A 23,727-nucleotide genomic window follows, 5' to 3' on the forward strand; every position below is an offset into this window, starting at 1 on the left:
AAACCCAGCTTTCTTACTGTGGTTACATTAAAAACATCTGTAGATGATGCATAAGGCTATATAAAACTTGTTTTACTTAAATGTATTGCCTATATTGAGCATAAACACAAATTTCCACACCATAATCATTTTGATGCAAATTTTCAAAAGGTGACTATAAGTGATTAAACTATGATTTTACTGCTTTTACATAAGTTAAATTAGGTTTAACAGTCTTAACTTCCCTAAACAGAGTTAAACAAGCATAAAGCACAGAAATGCGGTGATGAATCGCTACAGGAAGTGTGTGTATGTGTGTGCACACATATCGCAAAGTTGAAAACAGATAAAGAAAAAAAAAACAGCAAACTGGAGCCACACCGGCAGAGATGTCTGACGGCTGTCTGGACAAGATCCGGGGTTAAGTGAGGGAGAGGAAGGAAGACGGAGAAATGACAGAGAGATGAGGGACATCCTGCTAAAAAAGAAAACATGAAAAGACTAAAAAGAGAAATGCAGGATTGAGAGTTTTTGTTAAAGCCTGTGGTACAGCGTTTACTACTGCAAGCATGTTAAATAAATCATTCCACAAAAAAACATGAAATGGGAGATTTATTATTGTTGGCCTTCTTAAATTTTAACAAGACTGCAGCCTAAAAAAATAAATAAGCTTTAAGGTGTTGGAAGGTTTAGAATAAAGCACTAGATGACACACAAAGCTATTTACATTATGTTGTGCTGTTTATTAATATTTTCAATTATATTGCAATCAAATGCTTAAACGTGGACTTTTTGATCATTTGAACTCTGTTCTAATAACTGGATTTGTTGACTTTGGAGAAATCGGTTAATTGATGCAAAACAGATGCGGTTAAATATTTATACAATAAATATCAATCTGGGATTAAGCTGTATGATGCCACTTAAGAGCATCAACTCTTTCAGTCAGTTAACTTTAGTGAACTCTGGAGCATTTACACTAAATCAGGACAATCTGTGTTAGTTTTACCCAAATATATTATTCAGGTGAATGACAGTAGTTGTTTAATTATCTGGAGTAATAGATTAACATAATTAACAGGGATTTCCCTAATAAAAAAAACTACATCAAAGACTTAAAGGGCTGAAAGGAACCAAACTGCAAAAACAATAATGGTCTGTCTCATTTTGTAGTTCCTGATAAGGTTTTTAAAACTCTAAGAAAAAAAAGTTTTTTTTTTCCTCAACACATTCTGCAAGAAATTCCTCTTCAAGCACTTGGAAAGTTTAATGTATTTTGCATATTCCTCTTCTCAAGTTGGAGGCTGTTATGCAAGACCGAGGAGTTCAGTCTTTCCATTTTCCTGCACAGAAGTACAACATCAGCGCCAAGTTCAAAACAAACTAGAAAAGCAGTTAAGACTTAGAAATTATTTCAACAATAAAATTCTAACTACTGTTCAGAAGCCACATTAACACACTATCTGTGTTTGTATGATTTAGTCCAACTACGACAGTTCTGATCTGGTCAGATTCCTGTCACAAAAAAATCCCCAAACTTGGGATGGTCACTCACACGGGGCTGCCGGATTAATGACAAACATTGTATTTATGAAAGAGGTTTTCTATCTGCTCTTTATTTCAAATAGCTCATTCATATTATTCAAGATTGGCCAGCAATAAATAAATGTCATCCTAAACTGGATCCAAGTAGGGCTGCCACGACTAGTCGACGCGTCACGACAACGTCGCCAAAAAAATAGTCGACGACTAATTTAACTCATTCACTGCCAGTCATTTCCTGATCGCTAACTGCTAGGGCTGGGGGTAAACGATTATTTTTAAAACGATTATTCTGACGATTATTTTATCGAATAGTCGACTATTCTAATGACTATTTAGAAAATTAATCTAATGATTATTTTTCTATTGCACAATTAACAAAAACCAGAAAATCTCAAATAAATTCCTCAAAAAAATTGATAAATTCTTACTGTAAGAGAATAAACACTACAGGCCTTCCATTTTGTATAACACTGCGTTTATTGTGTTGGTTTTCTGGTGACGTGTAGAACCTGGGAGTGCAGGCTGCTGCCTGAGAGGTGGTAGAAGATGGAGTGTCTCCATGCTGCTTTGTTTTGGTCACTTATGTGCGTGAGGCGAGTGGTCTTACATTTTTAACTAAACCGAAAACCCACAACACTCTAAATGTAATAAAAGGGAGATCTACACCACAAAAAAGATGAACTCTAAACCAAAACGTAACAGCTTATCCCAACGCAAGAAGCTGTTAGCGAAGATGCTAACAGTAGCTTTACCAACGTTAAGTTCAAGTTACCAAGTTTAAATAAACCAAAAACACCCAGCAGCAAACAGACCAGCACGGAGGAGAGACTGCTACCACCAAAACAGCTCTCCTAATGTCTGAAAGAAGCTCCTTAATGAAGGGAGAAGCGCTCCCAGTGATTTTCTACATCTGCGACAGAGATGGAGCAGCGCATATCTGACCCCGGAAGTTGTTGTCCGTTGCCGGGAGACGAAGGGGCAAAACAGGAAAATAATCTAGTAGTGGACGGACGTTGTTCCGGGTCTTCGGTATTTGGCGGAGATGTTAGTGAAGGCGGAGAAGAGGGCGAACTAGAGGAAAAACAGGCAGATTCCTCCTCTATTTACAAACTCCTGGGGATGCAACAAGTGGGCGCGGTGCGTCGACTTCCGGATCTGACGTCGACAAATTTTTAGCATCGAGCCGTCGACTTCGTCGAGGCTTCGCTACAGCCCTACTAACTGCCTTCGCTGCCAGCGTTTCTCACTGTTTTTACTGGTTTTTTAAGAGTCACAGAACGTTGCGTGCTAGGATTATGTCGACGCCAAAACAACCAGGAGACTCACCTCTTACATCATGAAGAATCCGTGTGTTTCGAGCGTTATCCGTTCTTTCATAATCCGTTGTTGAATTGTGATCGGCAGACGCTTTTTTGGTTCGCGCCTCACTTTTTTTTTACAGGAACGGCCCAAAACGATCTCCTAATACATGGATGCTCTGCTTCCTGATCACGTGACGTGTGACGTATGCGGATGAAGATCGGCTTCAGGGCTGAGATGTTTGTTCTCTCAGCGCGGGGGCTCGTTCTGATGCTCAAACAGTAAAAAAATGCAAATGACGACTTTAGTCGTCATTGGCAGTGAATGAGTTAATAGTCGACGCGTCATTTATTGTATGAGCATTTTTAAAACCTGGCCTGCTGCAGCATGTTCGGCACTTTCGGCACGTTTGCTTCCTGCCCCGCTGCTAATATAAGTCGAGGCACATGCGCTGTAGTGCCACTCCAGCTCAGCTTTAGCGCAGAATCACCGGAGAAACAACACATCGTGGCAAATCGACAACAGAGCTCAAAGGTTTGGGAGCATTTTATGAAAACAACTGAGAAGCCAGTAGAGTGCAAACTCTGTAAGGTGAAACTCTCGTTTCACGGGAGCACATCAGCGATGCACGAGCATCTTAAAAGGAAGCACGTGACGGCGGAGAACGAAGAGTCGCCTCTGTAAGTGTATCTATTAGCTGCTAGCATCAAATGTGTAGCAACAACAACAGTAGTGATGGTGATTATATGTTTAACACGTATGTATATGTCACGTATTAACTCTAATGTTACAAACACTAATAATTTATTTTATCCCGCTACGTTACAGTGCTAAAAGAAAGCACTCTTCTACAATGGACGAGTTTCTCACAAGGCCAACCAAGTGCACACCGCAACAAGCCAACGCCCTGACCGCAGGAGATTTTGAGCATGCTGGTAATGGACATGAGACTCCTTTCCATGGTTGGCGATCAAGGTTTTAAAGATATGATCAAGATGTTCAACTAAGAACAGGCCGATCACATTTTACCACATTGATGGAAAGGAAATATGAGATGACCTTTGAAAAGGGGTGTGTGTGTGTGTGTGTGTGTGTGTGTGTGTGTGTGTGTGTGTGTGTGTGTGTGTGTGTGTGTGTGTGTGTGTGTGTGTGTGTGCGTATGTGAATTTTATGCATTTTATGATCAAATAAAGTTTGCTGACTGAGCAATTAAGAACAGAATACAAGTTAAAACATAATATATTTTTCTCTGCAGCTGAGAACATCTGCTCTCAGAAGAGAGCAAGCCTTTCTCCTGAACATGTGGAAATGCAAACTTGCCTTGAGTGTAAACCAGGACCTTGTGTGATTATTTAGCTGGAAACATTTCATGTGAGCTCCAGTCTTTTTTGTATTTTAGGTTTTAGTTGCATACATATGATCAGTTTGACATTGTAGCATTTGTATTAACATGTTGCAACAAAAATCATTAAAAGCAGTTTGATAAGATATTATCTTGTCTTTATTATTAGATGGCACATAACTGATCACACAAAGAACTAGAAGCTCATGATGGGTATATTAGAGCATCCTGGTGCAATAAGCTATACTTTTATGAATGACACAATTAGTCGTGACTAACAGTCACCCAACTGGCGACTAGTCGACTAATAATATAGTTGTTTGTAACAGCCCTAGATCCAAGCTTGCCATGTGAGCATTAAATGAGTATAGCAAGCCTGGTGAGTGTGTGCGGTCAGCTGAAGTATACGCCAGTCATGCAGACTAAACAGAGCTGAAGGAAGTTTGGGTGCAGGCCTTTATGCTGCACTACAAACTCTAACCACCAATGACCCCAGATGCTGGACTCAAGATCAAGGAAACATGCAGAAAGCCATACAACACAAAGGTGCACCATGCGGGTCCTAGGCATGGGCTACAACACGAATAAACCCAACGCACCGACTATTATAACCTAGAAAAGACTCACAACGTACCTACTGAGTAATTTGCTGTAAAAAAAGAAACTAAGTTAATTATTAAATGCATTGTTGCCAGAAACACTTTGTTCATTTATCATATTTATGTTAATATCAATACTGAAATATATTAGGGTTGGGCATCGAGAATCGAGCATCGATTGGAACCGATTCCAACTGTTCATTTTTCCTGGAATCGCTCAACGTTTTTTAATTTCGATTCCTAGTTTTGATTCATAGTGTGCCGACTGAAGAGGAATCCGCGGCTGATCTCCGTGAAAAATAAACGTGATCTGCAAATTGTGATTAACGTTTTTCAGAGCTGATCACACCAGCTGTCTGTCTGCAGCACCGAGTCCCCTCTCCCTGCCCCCACCCGGCGTGCAGCGGCCAAATCTAAACAAACATGTCTGCCGAACTTTTACTCCGTAATGTAATCTTTAACTCCTGCAGCGTAGAGGAAACTTGTTAAATATGTCAACACGGTGGATTTAATAGAAGCTTTAAAGAACAAACTCTGGACGGTGTGAGGTGAGTTTGTCTCACTGCAGAAATAACAACACACACGGAGCGTCAGAAGGCTGAACAATAACCTGTAGAATAATTAAAGTCATCATGCTAGAGCAGCTTCTCTGTGGTGGACCACACCAGCTTCTGCCACAATAAATAATTATAATAATAATAATAACAACAACAATAAATCACACACAAAGCTGTGAACATTTTAATTTCTTTTCTGAACTATTTCTGTTGAGTTTTAATGTTTAAAATCTGTTAGGTTGTTACTGACAGCAGCCACATTTAAGTTTCACTTCCTGTTGTGACTGAACGCTGCTCCAGCATGGAGGTGTAGTTCTCCGTCATCCTGGACATGATCATCCTGAGAGTTTTAGCTGAAAACAGCTGGACGTTTCTGGATATGTTGGAGACATTTAGCCTCTCATCCCAGAGGCTCCTTCCAGACTTTGGTTGTGGTCAGAAACAAACACACTGGTTGTGCTGCAAGTCTTTCTTTTTTTCTCCAAAACGCATTTTAGTCTAAATGAAGGTGATGTTGTTGTTCATAGAGTTAAAATTCATGTTGAAGTTCAGATTATTTCATCAAGTAGGACCTGTGGTTAGCTGGCTCATGTAAAGCATGTCATGTCTTCAAAGAATCAGAATCGGGAATCGATAGGAACTGGAATCGAAACGAGGAATTGGAATCGAAATCGTTCAAAATCAAACGATGCCCAACCCTAAATATTTCTTGTTATATCAAATAGATATTTAAAAGCAATGCCTCAATTTTTATTGAGAATTTAAATGCAAACATTTAACAATTTTCTTTGTGGTGCAATTTAAACTCCAACCTCTAGATGGTAGCAGCTTTTACTGCCTTTCTTCTGACAGAATAACGAGATCTCACGATAAAGCTGGATGTGTCTTAGAAGTGCTTGACTCGAGTTTTTCCAATTAGATTTAGTCTAAAATAAAGCAAACATCGTCTAATTTTTAGTATCGCAATATATTGTATCATCTTCCCTGTATTATAGTATGAATTGCAATGCAACTTTTTCCTTTCAGAACTTTGAACAATGGTAAGTTACTTAGTTTTGTGCAAGGAAGATGAAGATTTTGACAATGCACAATGAGGTAATCTAGGTGCTGTAGAGGAAAAAAGAGAAACCAGCAGACACAAAGGCAGATGATCCAAAGTTTGGGATTAAAAGTGCAACTACGGGCAGATGGGTAATGCTAATGCTAGCGGGTAACAGGCTCACGATCAACTGGGGTTCAGAAGAAAATGATGATCGTGAAACTATGAATGACTAAACTGTACAAGTGGAAGAAAAGTCCCCACCATTCTGTTTATTCTTAGCTGCTTGCAGCACTGTGGGGCAAAACCAGAGCAGATGCCTGAACTGATTTTGCTGCTTCAAGTCTGCTCGACAACACCGCAGCTGGGCTGTGGCTAGCCACTGTAGTGTGTAATTCGCAAATGCACATAATTTAAAGAAATACTTTGCCAGTATGTGCTAAAAAGATCCTTTACAGGGTTAATGAAAGGCCACCCAGCCCCTATCATCTCATGTGGCCAGAATATTCCATTTGCAACTTTGGAGTTGCTGGTCCTCTCAGTTGAAGCCGACATACCTGGCGCTGCAGTCTGGTTTCAGCACATTCCCTACATGTTTTAGATCATGAACAAAACTGATTTGTTTTATTTAGTTATGAATCACTCCTCTAGACACTAAATGTGTCATGCTGTTGGATTAAGGTGTTAAAATGACAAACGTATAGTTAGACGATGGGTTTTGTTTTCAGTTCTCCAAACGAACATAAGGGGGTGCTAAAAGCAAGCCTAAACTGCCTAGTCTCCCTTTAAACTGGATTATTGTCAATCCACACATAATAGATATGTCACCATTACATTGTTAGCTGTAGAAATTAAAGGTCATTAACATTTCAAGTAGTTTACTACTGAACATGTTAAGGCCGTGATATACTTGCTGTTTAATGATGCAAACGCGTGTTTAAAATAGCCGCCAAATGTTACTTGCATTAATTTGAAGCATCGTTTGTGCGCGTCCTCGATAATTAACGTGTCACGTCCGAACGCTGCACTATATGAGTAACCGGTAGGTGGAGTTGACAAAACAAGCAAGACACACTCACCATGGTGACTGTCTCTGGTTAAGAGGTCTTTCATACCACCTATGGTACTGCTGTTGTCTTTTGTTCCCTGTTGTGAACTTAAAATTAACCAATTACTGATCTCTTCTATTGACGCCATGTTTGTTTGGTTGTACCCACAAACCCAGATCCGTCTGGTGTGAGTAGTCTAGTGTGCCCCTTAGTGGAACACTCCAGTACTACATGCTGTGAGGCAGCAAGCATGTGAACAAAAAAGCAGCATGCTGCCTGCACCAACACGAGGTTACACATCACAGTCCTTAATGAAATATATCAAATTTCACTGATCATAGTTTAATTATGTATATGTTTAGATATGTTATTTTGACTCGAAGAGCAATATTAATACAAACCTAAAATGTTACTGAAATGTGTGTATTGTTTCTATAAAATATTTATTAATTATAAATATCAGACGGGAAAGAGGGAACTAGACACCAGATATACTGACATTAATGCTTCTAAAATTAGCAATTTTGTATAGAATGAAAATAACTAAAGCAAAATTTACATTACTATGTACACACACCACACACATTTACACTTCTCAGATGATTACATTAATCAAATTTCCAAGAATACAGCGCAATTTTTTCAAAAGGATGGCAGATCAGGAGCCGGCAGCTACTGCAGGGGCAAATTTCTAGTATAAATGTAACTTGTCAACTAATTGTAGCTATTGGGCTAATATCTGAAATGTTTTTATATCCAAAGCAGTTAGCTATGGTTGGTTAGTTGCTTAGTAGTTGCAGGCTCGGTTGTTAGCAGATATTAACTTGCTTACATATTTAATTTAACAAAGGATGGACAATATATCGGCATCAATATCGATATCTGCCGATGTTAGTCATTTTTTTAACATATCGGTTTCATAAATAAAACCGGGCCCGATATTAACAACCTCCATTTGTTTGCCTGTTTCAGAGCGTGAGGGGGGTGATGTGTACCGTAAATCCTCTAAGACTGGCCTGTATTTCATTACCAGCCGGGTCTCCTACATTAGCCGGCCTCGCTGTCAGCGGGCGTAAATAAAGGACGGTCTCTAACAGTGACCGGCTTTACGACACAAACCTAACCGCACTTTAAAGAACTATTGATCTTAAAATATTTTAATAAATAGCGTACTTACCCACTGTTAATGAATTGGTCTCACAAAACACGACTGCAAGTCTGATCACTTATAAACAATAGTCACTACCCGCTTCCTGTTCTCAAGTCCAGCGTGATGTTGTGACTATCGCGCAACTTTCCAAGAGACGCTTAGCGACACGTCCTGTGTGACCACTTGACTTCTCAAAATCTTGGGTGCGACACAGCACAGTGCGTCCGCCTCCGGTGTGCCCCAGGCTTTATTTACTTGTTAACTAGGTGTATAAATGCCCAAATTCCATGCGATTGGGATAAAAATAACAAACTTTTTTTGTGTGTGTCCCGAAAGTAGTGCACCACCAAGGACTTACTGAAACTTACAGAACAAAGACGGAATAGTGAATCATAACCTCCGGCTGCAAGATGAGCAGAAAAGGAAGTGAAAATGCTAGTTTGTAGTGATCCCTTCATCACAGGTAAGGGTTTACTGAAAGTTTTTTATAGCGTTTTGTTTAACAGCTCAGAAATGCAGCTACAAAAACAGCCGGCAAACAATTTGATACTTTTTTCACATGTCCTCACCACAAATAGCTTGTAGAGTGCTAATGTTTTAGCAGTTAGCTCGGTGTTGTAACGTGGAACTGAGGAAGATGAGGATTAAACAGTTGGAGGTTTTTTTTTTTACTTCACACCAAACGAGACACGAACGGTTAAAGTTTGGAGCGGTAAAGAGTCTGTTGCCTTTTGTTGTGAATCCATAACCTAATTATCACCAAGTGTTTAGAATGCACTACCGGCATGTTTGCTACCATACTGGGATTTAGACTATAACAGCGGTGTTTATTGTAAATGTCTGTATGCATACGTACATACAATGTTAACTACATTTTCATTAAACTAACCAACTAGTGTTTTATAGGTTCAAACAGACAAAATCTTGTTTTTATTCATCCTACTGGTAGTTTATTTTGCTCAATTTGAAATTGAGGCATGTCTCTAATTCTGGCCACCTTACAATAAAGGCTTGAACCAGGATGTGCTTGAGTAAATAAAGGCCCAGGCCTGTATTAGAGGATTTATGGTATTTGTTTAGTCATGTGAACAGTGAATGGAATCATCTCAGAACCGTAAATATGTGTGGTGTGTGTACATAATACCATAAATTCAGCTTTAATAATTTTCATTCTGTACAAAATCTGCTGATTTTAGAAGCATTAATGTCAGTATATCAGTATCGGCAAATATCGGTTATCGGCCATAACAGTGATCTACATATATATATACATATAAACTATAACGTTATTTCATGTGTCACATGACCACCGCGAAAGTCATAGTCAGGTGATGTAAGTCAATTTCATTTAACGGTTTTCTTTGACCAAGGACACTGTCCTTGTAAGTGGCGCCTGGCCTTGCAATCGCCCTGTGAGGCCAGGCGCCTTGACATTGAGAAACACCCAAGAGGTGTGAGGAAAAGTGAACATGTCACAAAAAGGAGAGAAAATTTTAAGGAGAAAAAAAAACTACTTTAACTGGTCTAGTCCTGAAAGACAGAAATTCTTTCAGTTGAAGCACAGAAAAAACAAACAAAGGCCACAAAGCAAGAACGTAAACACACACACGTGGATACACACCGATACTTTTGTGAAACTCGTGGGTTGAGTGAAAGAGGAAGTTCCTGATTCCAGCAAAGGAAAGCCAGAGGTAAACAGACTGGAAAGAACAGGTAGGCTGAAGCACATACAACAGTGTGTGTGTGTGTGTGTGTGTGTGTGTGTGTGTGTGTGTGTGTGTGTGTGTGTGTGTGTGTGTGTGTGTGTGTGTGTGTGTGTGTGTGTGTGTGTGTGTGTGTGTGTGTGTGTGAATAAAATTAATTCAGAGATAAAGCTTTAAAAACCTGGTAAATTACAGCTAATCTGTTGAAAGGGCATCAAACTGTGACTGTTACCAAGTGAACTTGTTGTGGGGTTTGTGTTTGTTCCTAAATTAAGCAGAAAGTGAGACAACAAATACATAACTCATGTTAGGTGTGTGTGTGTGTGTGTGTGTGTGTGTGTGTGTGTGTGTGTGTGTGTGTGTGTGTGTGTGTGTGTGTGTGTGTGTAGGTGTGTGTGTGTGTGTGTAGGTGTGTGTGTGTGTGTGTGTGCTTTGATGAATCATTTAACTGGTGATTGTTGAACCAGTGCACACTCTTTCACACTGACTTTAGTTTAACACTTGGACAAATAAAATTAAATCAAGGCACAAATTTCCAAACTACATATCTTTCACTTGTTTAAGGTTTTGCTCATTATTTTTCCACTTTTCTAACTTTTCATGACCAAATCACTAACAGAATATTTGCTCAGAAATTACAGACAGACAGATAGATGGTTGTATGTTTTTTAGTAAATGTCACTGATTAAATAGAACTATCTGGCAAACTTGAAAAAACATTCAATGAAATAACTCCCCTAATAACCTTAGATCATTCTGCTTTACAGAAAATAGAAGGTGAAAAGGTTGGTATTTGCTGTGTGTAACTCAGCTTACCAAATTGTGCCACTGGTGTTTAAATAAAATGTGTAAAATTAATTAAAACTAATGTAAATTTAAAACAAATAACTTCTGAAGCGAAAGATGCACACTTTATTTCAGATCTGCATGAGAGAGATTATCTCTCCATGCTTTCGTTCTTTTTTAAACACAGAAACAGTTTTGTTTACCTGTTTGTAGCTACGGTTTCGCCGACAGCTGCCGGCTTCTTCAGGCTGACGCTGATGGTGGCGCGTCACTTCCTTCTCCGTTTATCTGCGGGCAGCAGAGGACGTTGTCGCCCTCTACTGCCCGCTCTCCCCTCTCCGACGATGCAGTCCCATGCGTGGTCCAGCGTGTAAACTCCGTCGTCCCTGTTCATGGTCCCACATCCACGTCTCCTTATCTCGAGTGCTTCCTTGATCCATCTTTTGTATTTTTGTTGTTCAGTGGTTATGATCCGTGTGCTGTCCCAGTCCATTATATGGTTTTCTCTTATGCAGTGATCTGTTACGGCTGACTTTTTTATTGTACTTTCTGCTTCTTCTTTTGCTGCTCTTGTGTGTTTACGATTTGCCTCTTTCTCGCACTCCTTTCTGTGTTCTATTGTCCGTGTATTGAGTTGGCGTCCGGTTTCTCCTATGTATGTTTTATTGCATATTTTGCATGGGATTTCGTAGATGACTCCACATTTTTGTCCAGCTGATATTTTGTCTTTTGGGTGCACTAATCTGTTTCTAACTGTTGTGTATGGCTTTGTTGGTGTGTTTATGTTGTGTTTTTTCATTGTTGCTCTTATTTTTTCCGTTATGCCTCTGATGTATGGTAGGGTTATCACTGGTTTTGGTTCTTGTCTTTCTGGGTTTCTGGTTCTTTTTTTGGGTTGTTCTTTGCTTTCTGTTTTTGTTTGTTGTTTTCCTTTGTTTATTGCCCATGTCGGGTATCTGCAGGTCTTTAAAGCGTGTTGTATGTGTTTGTCCTCTTGTTTACGGTCTCTCTCTTCTGTTATTATGTTTGCTCGGTGATATAATGTTCTGATTACTGACATTTTGTGTATGGTGGGGTGTTCTGATGTCCATAATAGATATTGGTCTGTGTGTGTTGGTTTCCCCAAACTGCAAAATAAAACTATGGAAACGCTACGTAGACGACATACTGGAAATCATACCAAAAGGTCAAACAGAAACACTAACACAACACTTAAACAATATTGACGACACGGGCAACATAAGGTTCACTTATGAGTCAGAAACAGAAGGCAGCATAGCATTTATGGATATGAAAATCACCAGGCAGACCGACGGGACCCTAAACATAAACACATACAGGAACCCAACACACACAGACCAATATCTATTATGGACATCAGAACACCCCACCATACACAAAATGTCAGTAATCAGAACATTATATCACCGAGCAAACATAATAACAGAAGAAAGAGACCGTAAACAAGAGGACAAACACATACAACACGCTTTAAAGACCTGCAGATACCCGACATGGGCAATAAACAAAGGAAAACAACAAACAAAAACAGAAAGCAAAGAACAACCCAAAAAAAGAACCAGAAACCCAGAAAGACAAGAACCAAAACCAGTGATAACCCTACCATACATCAGAGGCATAACGGAAAAAATAAGAGCAACAATGAAAAAACACAACATAAACACACCAACAAAGCCATACACAACAGTTAGAAACAGATTAGTACACCCAAAAGACAAAATATCAGCTGGACAAAAATGTGGAGTCATCTACGAAATCCCATGCAAAATATGCAATAAAACATACATAGGAGAAACCGGACGCCAACTCAATACTTGGACAATAGAACACAGAAAGGAGTGCGAGAAAGAGGCAAATCGTAAACACACAAGAGCAGCAAAAGAAGAAGCAGAAAGTACAATAAAGAAGTCACCCGTAACAGATCACTGCTTAAGAGAAAACCATATAATGGACTGGGACAGCACACGGATCATAACCACTGAACAACAAAAATACAAAAGATGGATCAAGGAAGCAATAGAGATAAGGAGACGTGGATGTGGGACCATGAACAGGGACAACGGAGTTTACACGCTGGACCACGCATGGGACTGCATCGTCGGAGAGGGGAGAGCGGGCAGTAGAGGGCGACAACGTCCTCTGCTGCCCGCAGATAAACGGAGAAGGAAGTGACGCGCCACCATCAGCGTCAGCCTGAAGAAGCCGGCAGCTGTCGGCGAAACCGTAGCTACAAACAGGTAAACAAAACTGTTTCTGTGTTTAAAAAAGAACGAAAGCATGGATTTACAAAGACACAGCAAGAACACACCTAAGAGATTATCTGTGTCGATAAGTTTGTATCTGTCAAAGGGGTTTCAGTATTAACAAGAGAAAAACCGCACCGAGACACAGACACGCCAATGTATTGTGATGGATGAGACAGAGGACTCAGATAACATCTCTTGTGTGCACAATGTCTAACTGGTAATGTTGTGGCTGGACTAGGAATCTGTGTTTTAATCACTAACTTCCTGTTTTTTTTTGTTGTTTTTTTTTTGTTAAATGCACACATGCAGGTGCACGCGCGCACGCACACACACACACACACACACACACACACACACACACACACACACACACACACACACACACACACACACACACAGTAGACCTAAATACAAAAATGTGGTCGACACAGAAAAAAAAAAGTTGTAAGATCATTTCCATGCAGGTTTAGTTACTTGCTTGAATGCTAACAGAGAACTGGCAGAAATCTAATATAGGCATTGATGTACAGTGTAGCAATGAGACCTCAAGAGAATGGGAGATTATTTTTTCCTGTTCTACATTTTGTCATTCTTGTTTAAAAACCTCACAATTCTATCCAGTGGAAAAGAAAACTACCACAAACTTAAGAAAATTAGACAAAGGAAGCTATAAGATAGATCATTTTAGCTGTTATGCACAAAAAATGTTGGTAAAAGGTCAGAATTCACACACCTGCAGTAAAATAAGAGTTTACAAACAGAGACTACCAGGACTGAAGGGATCCAGTTAAGAGTTTTACAAATTTTTATTAGAAAGTCAAAATTGGAGCCCTCGTCGTGCTGAGAAAGCATAGATGTTCTTTAAAGTAGGGATGCACGATGTATCAGCATCAATATCGGCTGATGTTAGTAATTTTTAACATATTGGCTTTGTTCCAATAAATAAAACTGGGCCGATATTAACAACCCATAATTTTCCATCTTGTTTCCATGTGTTTTTCCATTTCGGGGGGGGGGGGGGGGTATTTGTTTAGTAGTGTGAGAGTGGTTGTAATCATCGCAGAAGTGTAAACAGGTGTGGTGTGTGTGTGTGTACATGATAATGTAAATGCAACTTTAATAATTTTCGTTCTATAGAAAATCTGCTTATTTTAGAAGCATTAATGTCAGTATATCAATATCGACAAATATCAGTTATCGTCCATAACTGTGTTATTAATATCGGTATCGGCCCAAAAACATTATACCGGTGCATCGCTACTTTAACGCATTCATCAACAAAACCACAGAAAGTGCAAGCAAAGCTGAGAAGATTTGAGGCATTTCTTCAGCACATCAAGTTCTCTCAGCCTCCATGAAACTAAAACATGTCAAATGAAATTACACAATAATGCAAAATAAAAACTGGACTGCCATGTCATATTTGGTAGCTTGCACAAAGCTTTAGACATAAATGATGGCACAAAAGTCTAAATGCAACGCCGCTGCACTTTGAAGAGAATTTCTAAATCATATCATCATGGCACTGAATGAGTACGAACAGGAGAAACTCTCTAAGGTTTCACATTCTTTAGATTCCGTCTGAAAACCATTGCCCAAATGGAGAGGAGATTAGACAGAATGATTCAGCTTTACTTGATTAAAATTGTCAAAAAGTGGTGGCTAAATTAGTAAATACTAAAACTAAATTTCTACTAAAATAGCATAGAACATTATTATAAGTCTAGATAAAACGCAGCAAAAACATGAGTATTTAGTAAAGTAAATCTTAATATGTAAATACATTAGAATGATTAGACTGGTTTTCTTGTAATTTGCTGCTTAGAAAATATCACGGCCATTGAGAATGAAACAGTCTGTGTTTGATTTATTTTCTAAAGTATATTGAAATTTCCATAGATAGATGCGTTGCGTTAAGCACCGACGTTAAACATAAACAATGTAGTAGTCACAGCTGCGGCGAACAAGGAAAGAATGTTGCACTGAGTTGAATTCAAAACATTTAGGTATTTAAAACACTCCACGTGACCGATGAATGCGTTTTAAAAAGCATAGTGCCTAAATATGTGTGCGTTTAGCCACTCAGCAGATATACCGTGAATAGTTAGCATGAAAGCTAACCAGCTAGCATGGCTGGTTAGCTAAAGAAGGGGTTTAAATTCGCTTACCTGTCAAGCGCAGCTTTACTGGGCCGTTTCTCCTAACTCCTTGGTTCGACATTCCCTTTTATATTCCACCTTGATCAACTTTGTCGAAAAAGTGTCTAATTCATTTGTCAACGTATGAGTTTCTCAAACAGGTATCTTCCAAAACAATCCCTGTGCTAGCTGGGGTTAGCTCATAGTATCACCGTCGCAAATCACGCTGACTGTGCATGCAGCATAAAGGTATCGACATCAGATAGCTAAGAATACTCGCACCAACGAGGTCCATTGTCACCTATAATAACGTTAAAATACTTCGTTACATTCCCAGGTACTAACTGTGCCACGAGAATCTGACACAAAGTACATGAGCTGGTTGTCCTCCATCCGGGACAGGCGTCTGTTCTTGCCTGCTGCTAAACTGAAGTTGGTGATGATGGCGATGATGAAGGCTAAAAAACTTCAGAAAGCAGTGGAGGTACATCCGGTATGTTCCTTCCAAAGTAAAACACCTGAACAATGTCATTTCTACGTACAAAGGCAGCTTCTGTAATACATTTCAAGTTTTTTTCTAATATTCTCCACTATCGTTTCAAAATAAGACTATTTCCATGTCGCGACACAGAACAGTAATAATGAATAAAATGTTGAAATGTGTGACTGATGGAAATTAGTGCTGTGATTTGGTGGGGTTATTAACAATCAGGATGGTTTGGTGCATGCTACATCAAATGAATCTGTTAACAGTTACGCCAAGACAAAATATTTACATATTGTATACATTAAACAGTTCAAATCAAATAAGATATTTAAAATCGACAAGTTTTTCTGAAACGAAATATCAAGAACTAGTAATAAAATAAAAAGCATCAAGTGTTATATAATAAAAAATTAGCCGGCATGCAGGTGCACGTTGTATAAATAAATCTATAATCTGAGTGAAGTTCTACACTTGGAACACCAAAACAACGAGCACAGTGCCACCTAGTGGTTATAGAAAATCCTCTCCCAAATTCCTCTCAACAATGAAACTTCACTTTACTTTTTTCCACCGAATGCAGTTCCCAGTGTTGTGAACCAGTTTCTATTAGTAAAACAATAAAGACAACAGGCTATAATAAAAATTTTAATTACAAAATATTTTATAACATTTTTTTAAGAACCATTATGTACAACTTTAAAAAGTGAATAGCAAAAATGAAAATATGATTTTTATTACACTACAAAGTACACAGTTCAAAACTGGAAAGTACTTTGATTGTCAGGAGCATGGAAGACACAGTGGTCCGGGTTGGCCTCAGGAATCCCAAACTCGTCCTCATTCTGGAAGATAAAGAGAACCAGGAGAAAAAATGTGTTTCAAGATTTCAGGTTTCACGGATTTCAGGAACTTCTGGAAATAAAACTCCAGATAGAGGGTTGAAAATGTGACAAGCACACAGGTGTAGTGTCTAATCTTCACTAGTAAGATTAAAGTTTATCTAAAACTAAAAATTGGAAAACTGAAAATCTGTAATAAAAAAATAAATCAACCATAAGTTAAACATTTGCAAAAATGGTGAATTTTGATCACTGATAAGTTTTTTTTTCCTACCAAAAATTGGATTAATATACTGAAAGTAAATCACATAGATAATCTGAATTATTTAAAAAAAATACCTGACCAGAGAAGAATCTGTCAATAATGGTGTTGGAGTACTTATAAACAGACTCATTGCTGTGGAACTGCAGTGCTTCAATCTTTTCCAAATCGCCCAACTTCTCAATCATCAGACACACTTTCTCACCTTCACCAACGCTTTCTGCCATCTGTACAAAACAGGAAGACACAAATGTAAGAGCAACAGTTTTAATGATCCTCCAGCAGCATCTGGGTTCACACCTGTAATATATTGCTGATTGCTTCCAGGATGATCAAGATAATCGTGTCGTCTTTGACCGTCAGTAGATTGAAGAGAGGCCCGAGTACATTGCAGCGGTAAAGGTAAGACACTTGATTCAATGTCCCAACCTTGGTTAAGTTGATGACAGCCCAAACAGCCTCCAGCTGTGTCTTATAATCTGCCTAAACACGGAGCACAGAGATTTTAGTCAATGAAGGATGTGCTCTAAGAAAGAAACACATCAGCAGCAAAATGTGATTTTCCATCTCCTCTTATTCTGACCTGCTGGAGGATCTGTACCAGCAAGGGGATCAGGCCTGCATCGATGACTTCCTGAATCTGGGTTGCTTTGCCTGAAGTGATGTTGGACACAGCCCAGGCCGCTTCTTTCTGGATGTTGGACTTGCGATGGCAGAGCAGAGCAGGGAACACTGCCAGGGCACCTGCGTTAAGAACACACTGAGTCTGCTCATTTGTCCCGGTCACGATGTTACCAAGTGATCTGAGAGCGGGAGCCTGCGAAGAGAAGAAGAGCAAGTTGATTATGTGGGCATTTGAAACTCAGCCACCATGCATGAGGCAGCAGTTAAATGAGCATTAAAAGCACAAATACTAAGATGTGGCCATCTTCAGCTTCAAAATAAAAACAAACAATAAGAGGCTGAAATATTATTAGTAGCATGAAACAGAAACTGGTATTAATGTCATAAATAAACAAAATGAAGACATTAAATCTGTTTCCTAGCATCTGCAAATATGCTGTGATGCATCTTTGAAGTCAATCTATCAAAGCTTTATTTATAAAGTGCTTTTCATACAAAGATTGCAGCTCAAAGCGCTTGGGATTCAGTCTCAGACATTTGTGCATCTAATCTTGAGTCAACGTACCAGAATAGAGTGTTCCCCACAGGAGAGGAGCTGTACGAGTCTGGGAACCAAGCCAGTCTGCACCACCACCTCTATCCTCTCGTTGGACCCACTGGTCAGGTAGGACACAGCCCAGCAGGCGCCGGACAGGACCTCCTTGTCATTATGGTGGAGGAGCCTCACCAGGGCAGGAAGCATCCGCTTCACTGCCTCTAAGGGAGGGGGGCGATCCGTGTGTCGACACAGGTTGGAAAGTGTCCAGGTGATGTTGCGTATAAAGGCAAGCTTAACAAAAAAAGTTATACATTAGAAACAAAGGCCCATAATACAATGAATAGAAATATTATGTTAAAAACTAATTCACTCCCATTCCTACAAAGACCTAATGCTTCTTAAACTGCATACTAATCTTTCATCAGTAATAAATAACAACTTTTTCACCCACAAAGAATGATAGATGTAAACTACAGCCTGTGTGAGACTTAAGTTTGCTTTACGACATAATCAACATGAAAAAGATTAAAATATTAAAGTGTGTGCATACATGAACATCTGAGACACTTACAGGAAATGTTGACAGGTCTGGAGATTCGACCAAGGCCACGACAAAGCCGTGTCCACCATGTTTGATCACCAAATCTCTGCAGTCGGGTCCATCGCCTACATTATTTAAAAAAAAAAAATTCTATTTATTTCTTATTAGCATGAAATAACAGATTAAATAAAGATGCACGACCACTTGTTTAGAACTATAGTCGGATAATTGAGGTGGTCATCGTTACACTCAGTAGACAAGAACTCAGCAAGAACTGATCATACTTTACTTAAAAGGAAATTCCACCCCAAAGTGAAATGTAGACTGTTGCCATATTATCTAGCGTTAGATAGATGGGAAAATGTAAAAATCCCAGTCATTCTCCTAATCTGGCAGTATTCTGTTAGCTTTAGCATAGCATAAACAATGTAAGTGAATAGTAACAGCTAGCATTTCTTATGATTTTGTTTGGATGAAATTTTTTGCATCATGCTTTGTGACTCCTTTTCATGGCTTGTTTATACTTGTCTGTTTTACTCTCTGTTCAGCACTTTGATCAGTTGTCATGCTGTTTTAAAAGGTACTCTTAGAATATATAGGATTGGAATGATGGTCAGGATGACTCCTGAATGCCTCCCTGGTGGTTTTCCTGGCACGTCCAATAGGGAGGAGACCCAAAGGAAGACCCAGAACACGTTGGAGGTACTATCGGCTGACCAGGGAACACCTTGGGATTCCCCCAGAGGCGCTGGCCCAAGAGGCTAGGGGGAGGGAAGTCTGAGTCTCTTCGCTTAGGCTACTGCCCCCGCAACCCGGCTCCGGAGAAGCTGAAGAAAATGGATGGACAGATGGATGGATGGATGGAATGAAGAAGTCATCAAAATGACTCAATAATGATCCAAATTTTTCTTAGTGATAATCAAACTGACTGCAAATGAAAATAACAAGTAACACGAAGGGATTACAGGAGGCTTCTTGGATTGAATTTCTCTCTGGGATTAATAAAGTACTTTTGAATTTGAACATTGTGCAAGGCTCATGAAAATTATGCTGAGACCCTAAAACTTGTTGTTCACTGTTATTAAGGTGAATCATTGTAAATGTTATACAATATAAGATCACCAAGAAAACTTTGGATCATTATTGAGTCATTTTGACTTCTTCATACATAATGATGTTACCATTCACTTGTCTACAGGTCATCCTTTACTCATTCTGCAAAGCAAACTTTGGTCAAAAGGACAATCCTTCCCATCTTAGAGTACAGTGACATCATTTACAGGACTGCTTCCAAAAATCTTCATAAACTTGATGTCATTTATCACTCAGTAATCCGTTTCATCACTGGTGCCCCTTTCACTACTCATCATTGTGATCTGTACTCACTTGTTAACTGGCCATCACTTCATTCCTGCAGGTTGTTATATTGGTTTGAGTTCATATACAAAACAATCATCGGCAGAACCCCGTCATATCTTCACTCATGACTCATCACTCCCAACAACCAGCAGAATCTATGTTCCAGTAACTTAACATCTATGGTTATTCCCAAAGCTCACACCTCCTTTGGCCGCTCCTCATTCCAGTTTGCTGCTTCCAACGACTGGAACGAGCTGCAAAAATCACTAAAGCTCACTACATTTCATTATCTGCCTTCAATAATTCATTGCACTCAACAGTTTCTGATTAATTCTTTTGAGTACTTAAAGATTGTTTTAAGTCTGTTTTGATTGCTTGTACATATTGTAAATGAGAACAGTCTATTGTCTTTATGTCTAATTTTTTTAATAATATTTTTTATCTTGTATTATTTTTTATCCTACCTGTTTTTCTTTGGTGTAAAGCTACCTATATGTCTGCTGCTGCTGCCTCTTGGTCAGATCGTTGTTGTATCATCTGGATAAATAAAGGTTAAATAAAACTTACATCGTTTATGCTACGCTAAAGCTAACAGAATACTGCCACCAGAGTAGGAGAATGACTGGGCTGGTAACAAAATGCTTTTTCCCACTTAGCTAACTCTGGGGAATATGACAACAGTCTAAAGTTCACTTAGGGATGGAACATTCCTTTACGCTGCTGCTATTAGGCATTAGCTTGTTTTGTTTTTAGCTATTTGAACAACAGGCTTAAAGTGTCACTAACACACTTTTCAAATTTAATTAAGCAAACAGCTCCAGATTTTCTTTTTTCTAGCATCCTTGCAAATATTCATATCCCTCTCTTTTCTCAAACATTATTCCACATTCATGCTATGAAATTGGCAAAAGAGATTATGAGTCTTGCCAGTTCACATTACCTGCAATGCTACCCAGGGCCCAAATGGCCTGCTCCCTGATTTTCAGGTATGATGATGAAGCCAGTCTGATGAAGCCCGGAATACCTCCTCCCACCACAACGGCATTCATCTGCGCCGGGTTGCCTGAAGCAATGTTAGTCAGGACCCAAGCTGCCTCAAACTGGATGGGAGGACACTCAAACAGCCCCAGGAAACTAACAAACTTTTGGATCAATCCCGCAGAGATGATGCGGTCAATGGGTGGTTGGTTATCTCTGGAGAGGATTTTTCTGAAAGTGAAAAAGATCACGCAGGATTACTGAATGAAAATATATTTTAAAAACAAAACAATAAACATGCAAAGCATATAAAGCAAATCAACAAATCATAATCTAAACATATGTATGTAGGTAGCTGCTGCTCATGATTTTCAAACTAAAGTATAAACCTCCATAGTTTTTGTGTATGTTTTTGTGACGAAAGCCACAATTTAACACTTCTAAAATAAAAAAAATTGAAATAATAGTTTAAGTAAGAATTAGATTTATTTTCCCTTAAATGTTTGTATTTCTGAAATTTGAGGTAAATGTGTTGTATGCGTTTCATCTTTTAAAGAACAAGTCACCCCCTACCAGATTCTTAAGCCTGGGGCACACCAGGTGCGCCGCACAGTGTCGCGCCTGAAATTTTGAGAAGTCAAGAGGTCACACAGTACGCGCCGCTGAGCGCTTCTTGGAAAGTTGTGCGATAGTTGCAACATCACACAGGACTAGAGAACAGAAAGCAGGAAGTGACTCCTTTGTTTATACGTGATCAGACTTGCCGTCGTGTTTTGTGAGACTCGAATTAGTTAAAAATGGGTAAATACGCTATTTATTTGAACATTTTAAGATCAATAGTACTTCAAAATGGCGGCTGGGTTTGTGCCGTGAAGCCGTTCCGCATCGTATTGTCTGTTGTACCTACTCTACATCGTTGTAAACAGCTGCGGCGCTTGAGATAGAACTGGCGCCTATCTTCTGGGACGTGGTGCGGCGCTCCCCGTGTGCCTACTCTCATTAACTATGATGGCATTAAAATGATGGCACAGGCGCGATGCTGTGCAGTGAGTCTGCCTCCGGTGTGCCCCAGGCTTCACTCCACTCCCACTTCCTGGTTGAAAAATGCAACAAATGCTGTTGCCTAGCAGCCCGAGAGGGCAGAGCCACTAACAAATAAACACACACAAACTCACGACGACATTGTGACATCATAATGTACGAGCCAATGTTATAGTGTAACTCATAGCCAATAGCAATGGAAGATTTAAATTCAAATGCAGAGCAGAGTTTTTACCTGAAGAGGGTACAACACTGACAATTTTAGGCTGAAAATTTAAATTTTAACTAAGATGCACTAAAATACCAAATTATTGACTACACATGTATACAGCACGCTTAGACATTTGCATAATCAGCCAAAAAAAGTTGGTTTGGGGGTGACTTGCTCTTTAATAAAAATGAATGAAGGAGAAATGCCATGCACTGCTGCAGGCTAAACCTCCCAGTGTTACCATAAGGGCAGATATGGTGTGCCATCTCTTTCTAGAGTCTCTGGTGCCACCCCAAAGATAGTTTTCTGGGAGCACCACTGTATATAGGAGCATAATACATCAAGAGCAGAACAGAAATAATTATATAATTTAGCTAAATCTGACACTCAAATTGTTTTTACCTGACCGCTTGTGTTGCCAGAAACTGATCCTCTCGATTCTCACTATTCACACCTGCCAGGATTTCCTGCAAAGGGTATTGCTGAGGCTTTGGAAGCAGAAGGGATTAGTTCTCACTCAGTAAGTCTGGGTTAAAACAGACTTAATGCATTCAGTTAATATTAGTGATTTCATTGTCATGCTGAGCAAAATTCCTTACAACAAAGTTAAAAACGTGGAGATGCCCTTTACATTTAGCGGAGTTAAAATCCAGATCTAAAAGTGAGTTTGTTAGCAACAGCGCCTGACCAACAGTCCGCTGACCTGAGGAGAGGAGGTGGGCTCCTCCTGGAGGGTTTGAACGTGTCTCCTCTCCAGTATCTGATCGTCTTTCTTGGCTTTCCTGAGCTTTACGTGGAACTCCTTTCTCCTGCGCGTCTGCTCCTGCAAACGATCACAATCGTGTATTTATATTCAGTTGTCTAAACTATATTTGTAATTTTCGTTGTTACATTGACTGAACCCTACAGTGGCATTCCTTCCTTTGTTTTTGAACTGGTGGAGTCGGGTTCCCAGTTCGTCGTAGTCGGTTGACGTTTCCATTATGCGAGTAAAACCAACAGACTTTCACGAACGTTACGGACACGATGCCTGATGAACAAAAATGGGAAAAATTAAACCGTTGACTTCCAACCGTTTACATGTTAGCTTGTTAGCAGGCGTTCTAAACATGTAATAAGTCAAATGAGCTGTTTGGACGCTCGGAAACACACAAACCTGTCCAAAGACTCCATCTTTAGGGAAAATAGAAAAGCACCGCAACTAGAAATTACGTTTTAAGTTTACTGTGCAGCAAAACAAGTGCAATGTGCTTACCTTTCGAAGTCCTTGGGAAAATAAAAACACAATCTACGTGACGTGTTGTAAATACCACTGTGGTTTCTGTTTGTTGATTGGTCAGATATAGAAAAGGCTCCACCCTTTTACCGGTAGTTTAAAGGAAACGTGAAAAATA

General features: G+C 39.4%; 2 protein-coding genes across 4 annotated transcripts in view; both read right to left on the reverse strand.

The window, feature by feature from the left end:
• LOC107391562 (E3 ubiquitin-protein ligase SMURF2) overlaps positions 1-15,750 on the reverse strand; it is a 58,672-nt gene extending 42,922 nt beyond the window's left edge. For both annotated transcript variants that reach the window (XM_015968921.3, XM_015968912.3), the window contains exon 1: positions 15,484-15,750. In XM_015968921.3, the coding sequence (XP_015824407.1) occupies positions 15,484-15,535 (52 nt within the window). In that variant the 5' untranslated portion in view covers positions 15,536-15,750. The remainder of the gene's footprint in view (positions 1-15,483) is intronic.
• Positions 15,751-16,657: 907 nt separating this feature from the next.
• LOC107391593 (importin subunit alpha-1) lies at positions 16,658-23,725 on the reverse strand. Of its 2 annotated transcripts, none has more exons than XM_015968953.3 (11): positions 23,589-23,725; positions 23,241-23,363; positions 23,037-23,156; positions 22,736-22,821; positions 21,044-21,312; positions 18,775-18,869; positions 18,231-18,494; positions 17,625-17,858; positions 17,342-17,524; positions 17,119-17,268; positions 16,658-16,782 (listed from the first exon to the last, which is right to left on the reverse strand). In XM_015968953.3, the coding sequence occupies exons 2-11, from the start codon at positions 23,313-23,315 to the stop codon at positions 16,696-16,698; spliced, it is 1,563 nt and encodes a 520-aa protein (XP_015824439.1). In that variant the 5' UTR covers positions 23,316-23,363; positions 23,589-23,725; the 3' UTR covers positions 16,658-16,695. The 2 variants fall into 2 exon arrangements, with proteins under 2 accessions (XP_015824439.1, XP_015824447.1); XM_015968961.2 differs by lacking the exon at positions 23,589-23,725 and adding an exon at positions 23,490-23,511.
• Positions 23,726-23,727: the final 2 nt, after the last annotated feature.

Source organism: Nothobranchius furzeri, chromosome 4, assembly GCF_043380555.1.
Source record: "Nothobranchius furzeri strain GRZ-AD chromosome 4, NfurGRZ-RIMD1, whole genome shotgun sequence".
NCBI lineage: Eukaryota > Metazoa > Chordata > Actinopteri > Cyprinodontiformes > Nothobranchiidae > Nothobranchius > Nothobranchius furzeri.

Bases quoted from the DNA above. Each gene is read 5' to 3' on its own strand.
- LOC107391593 (XM_015968953.3), bottom strand. From the start codon at position 23,315: ATGGAAACGTCAACCGACTACGACGAACTGGGAACCCGACTCCACCAG. The intron at 22,822-23,036 runs GTCAGCGGACTG...CTGCTTCCAAAG, and splicing joins AGCCCACCTCCTCTCCTCAG to CCTCAGCAATACCCTTTGCA. The intron at 17,525-17,624 runs GTCAGAATAAGA...CTCCGTGTTTAG, and splicing joins TGGTACAGATCCTCCAGCAG to GCAGATTATAAGACACAGCT.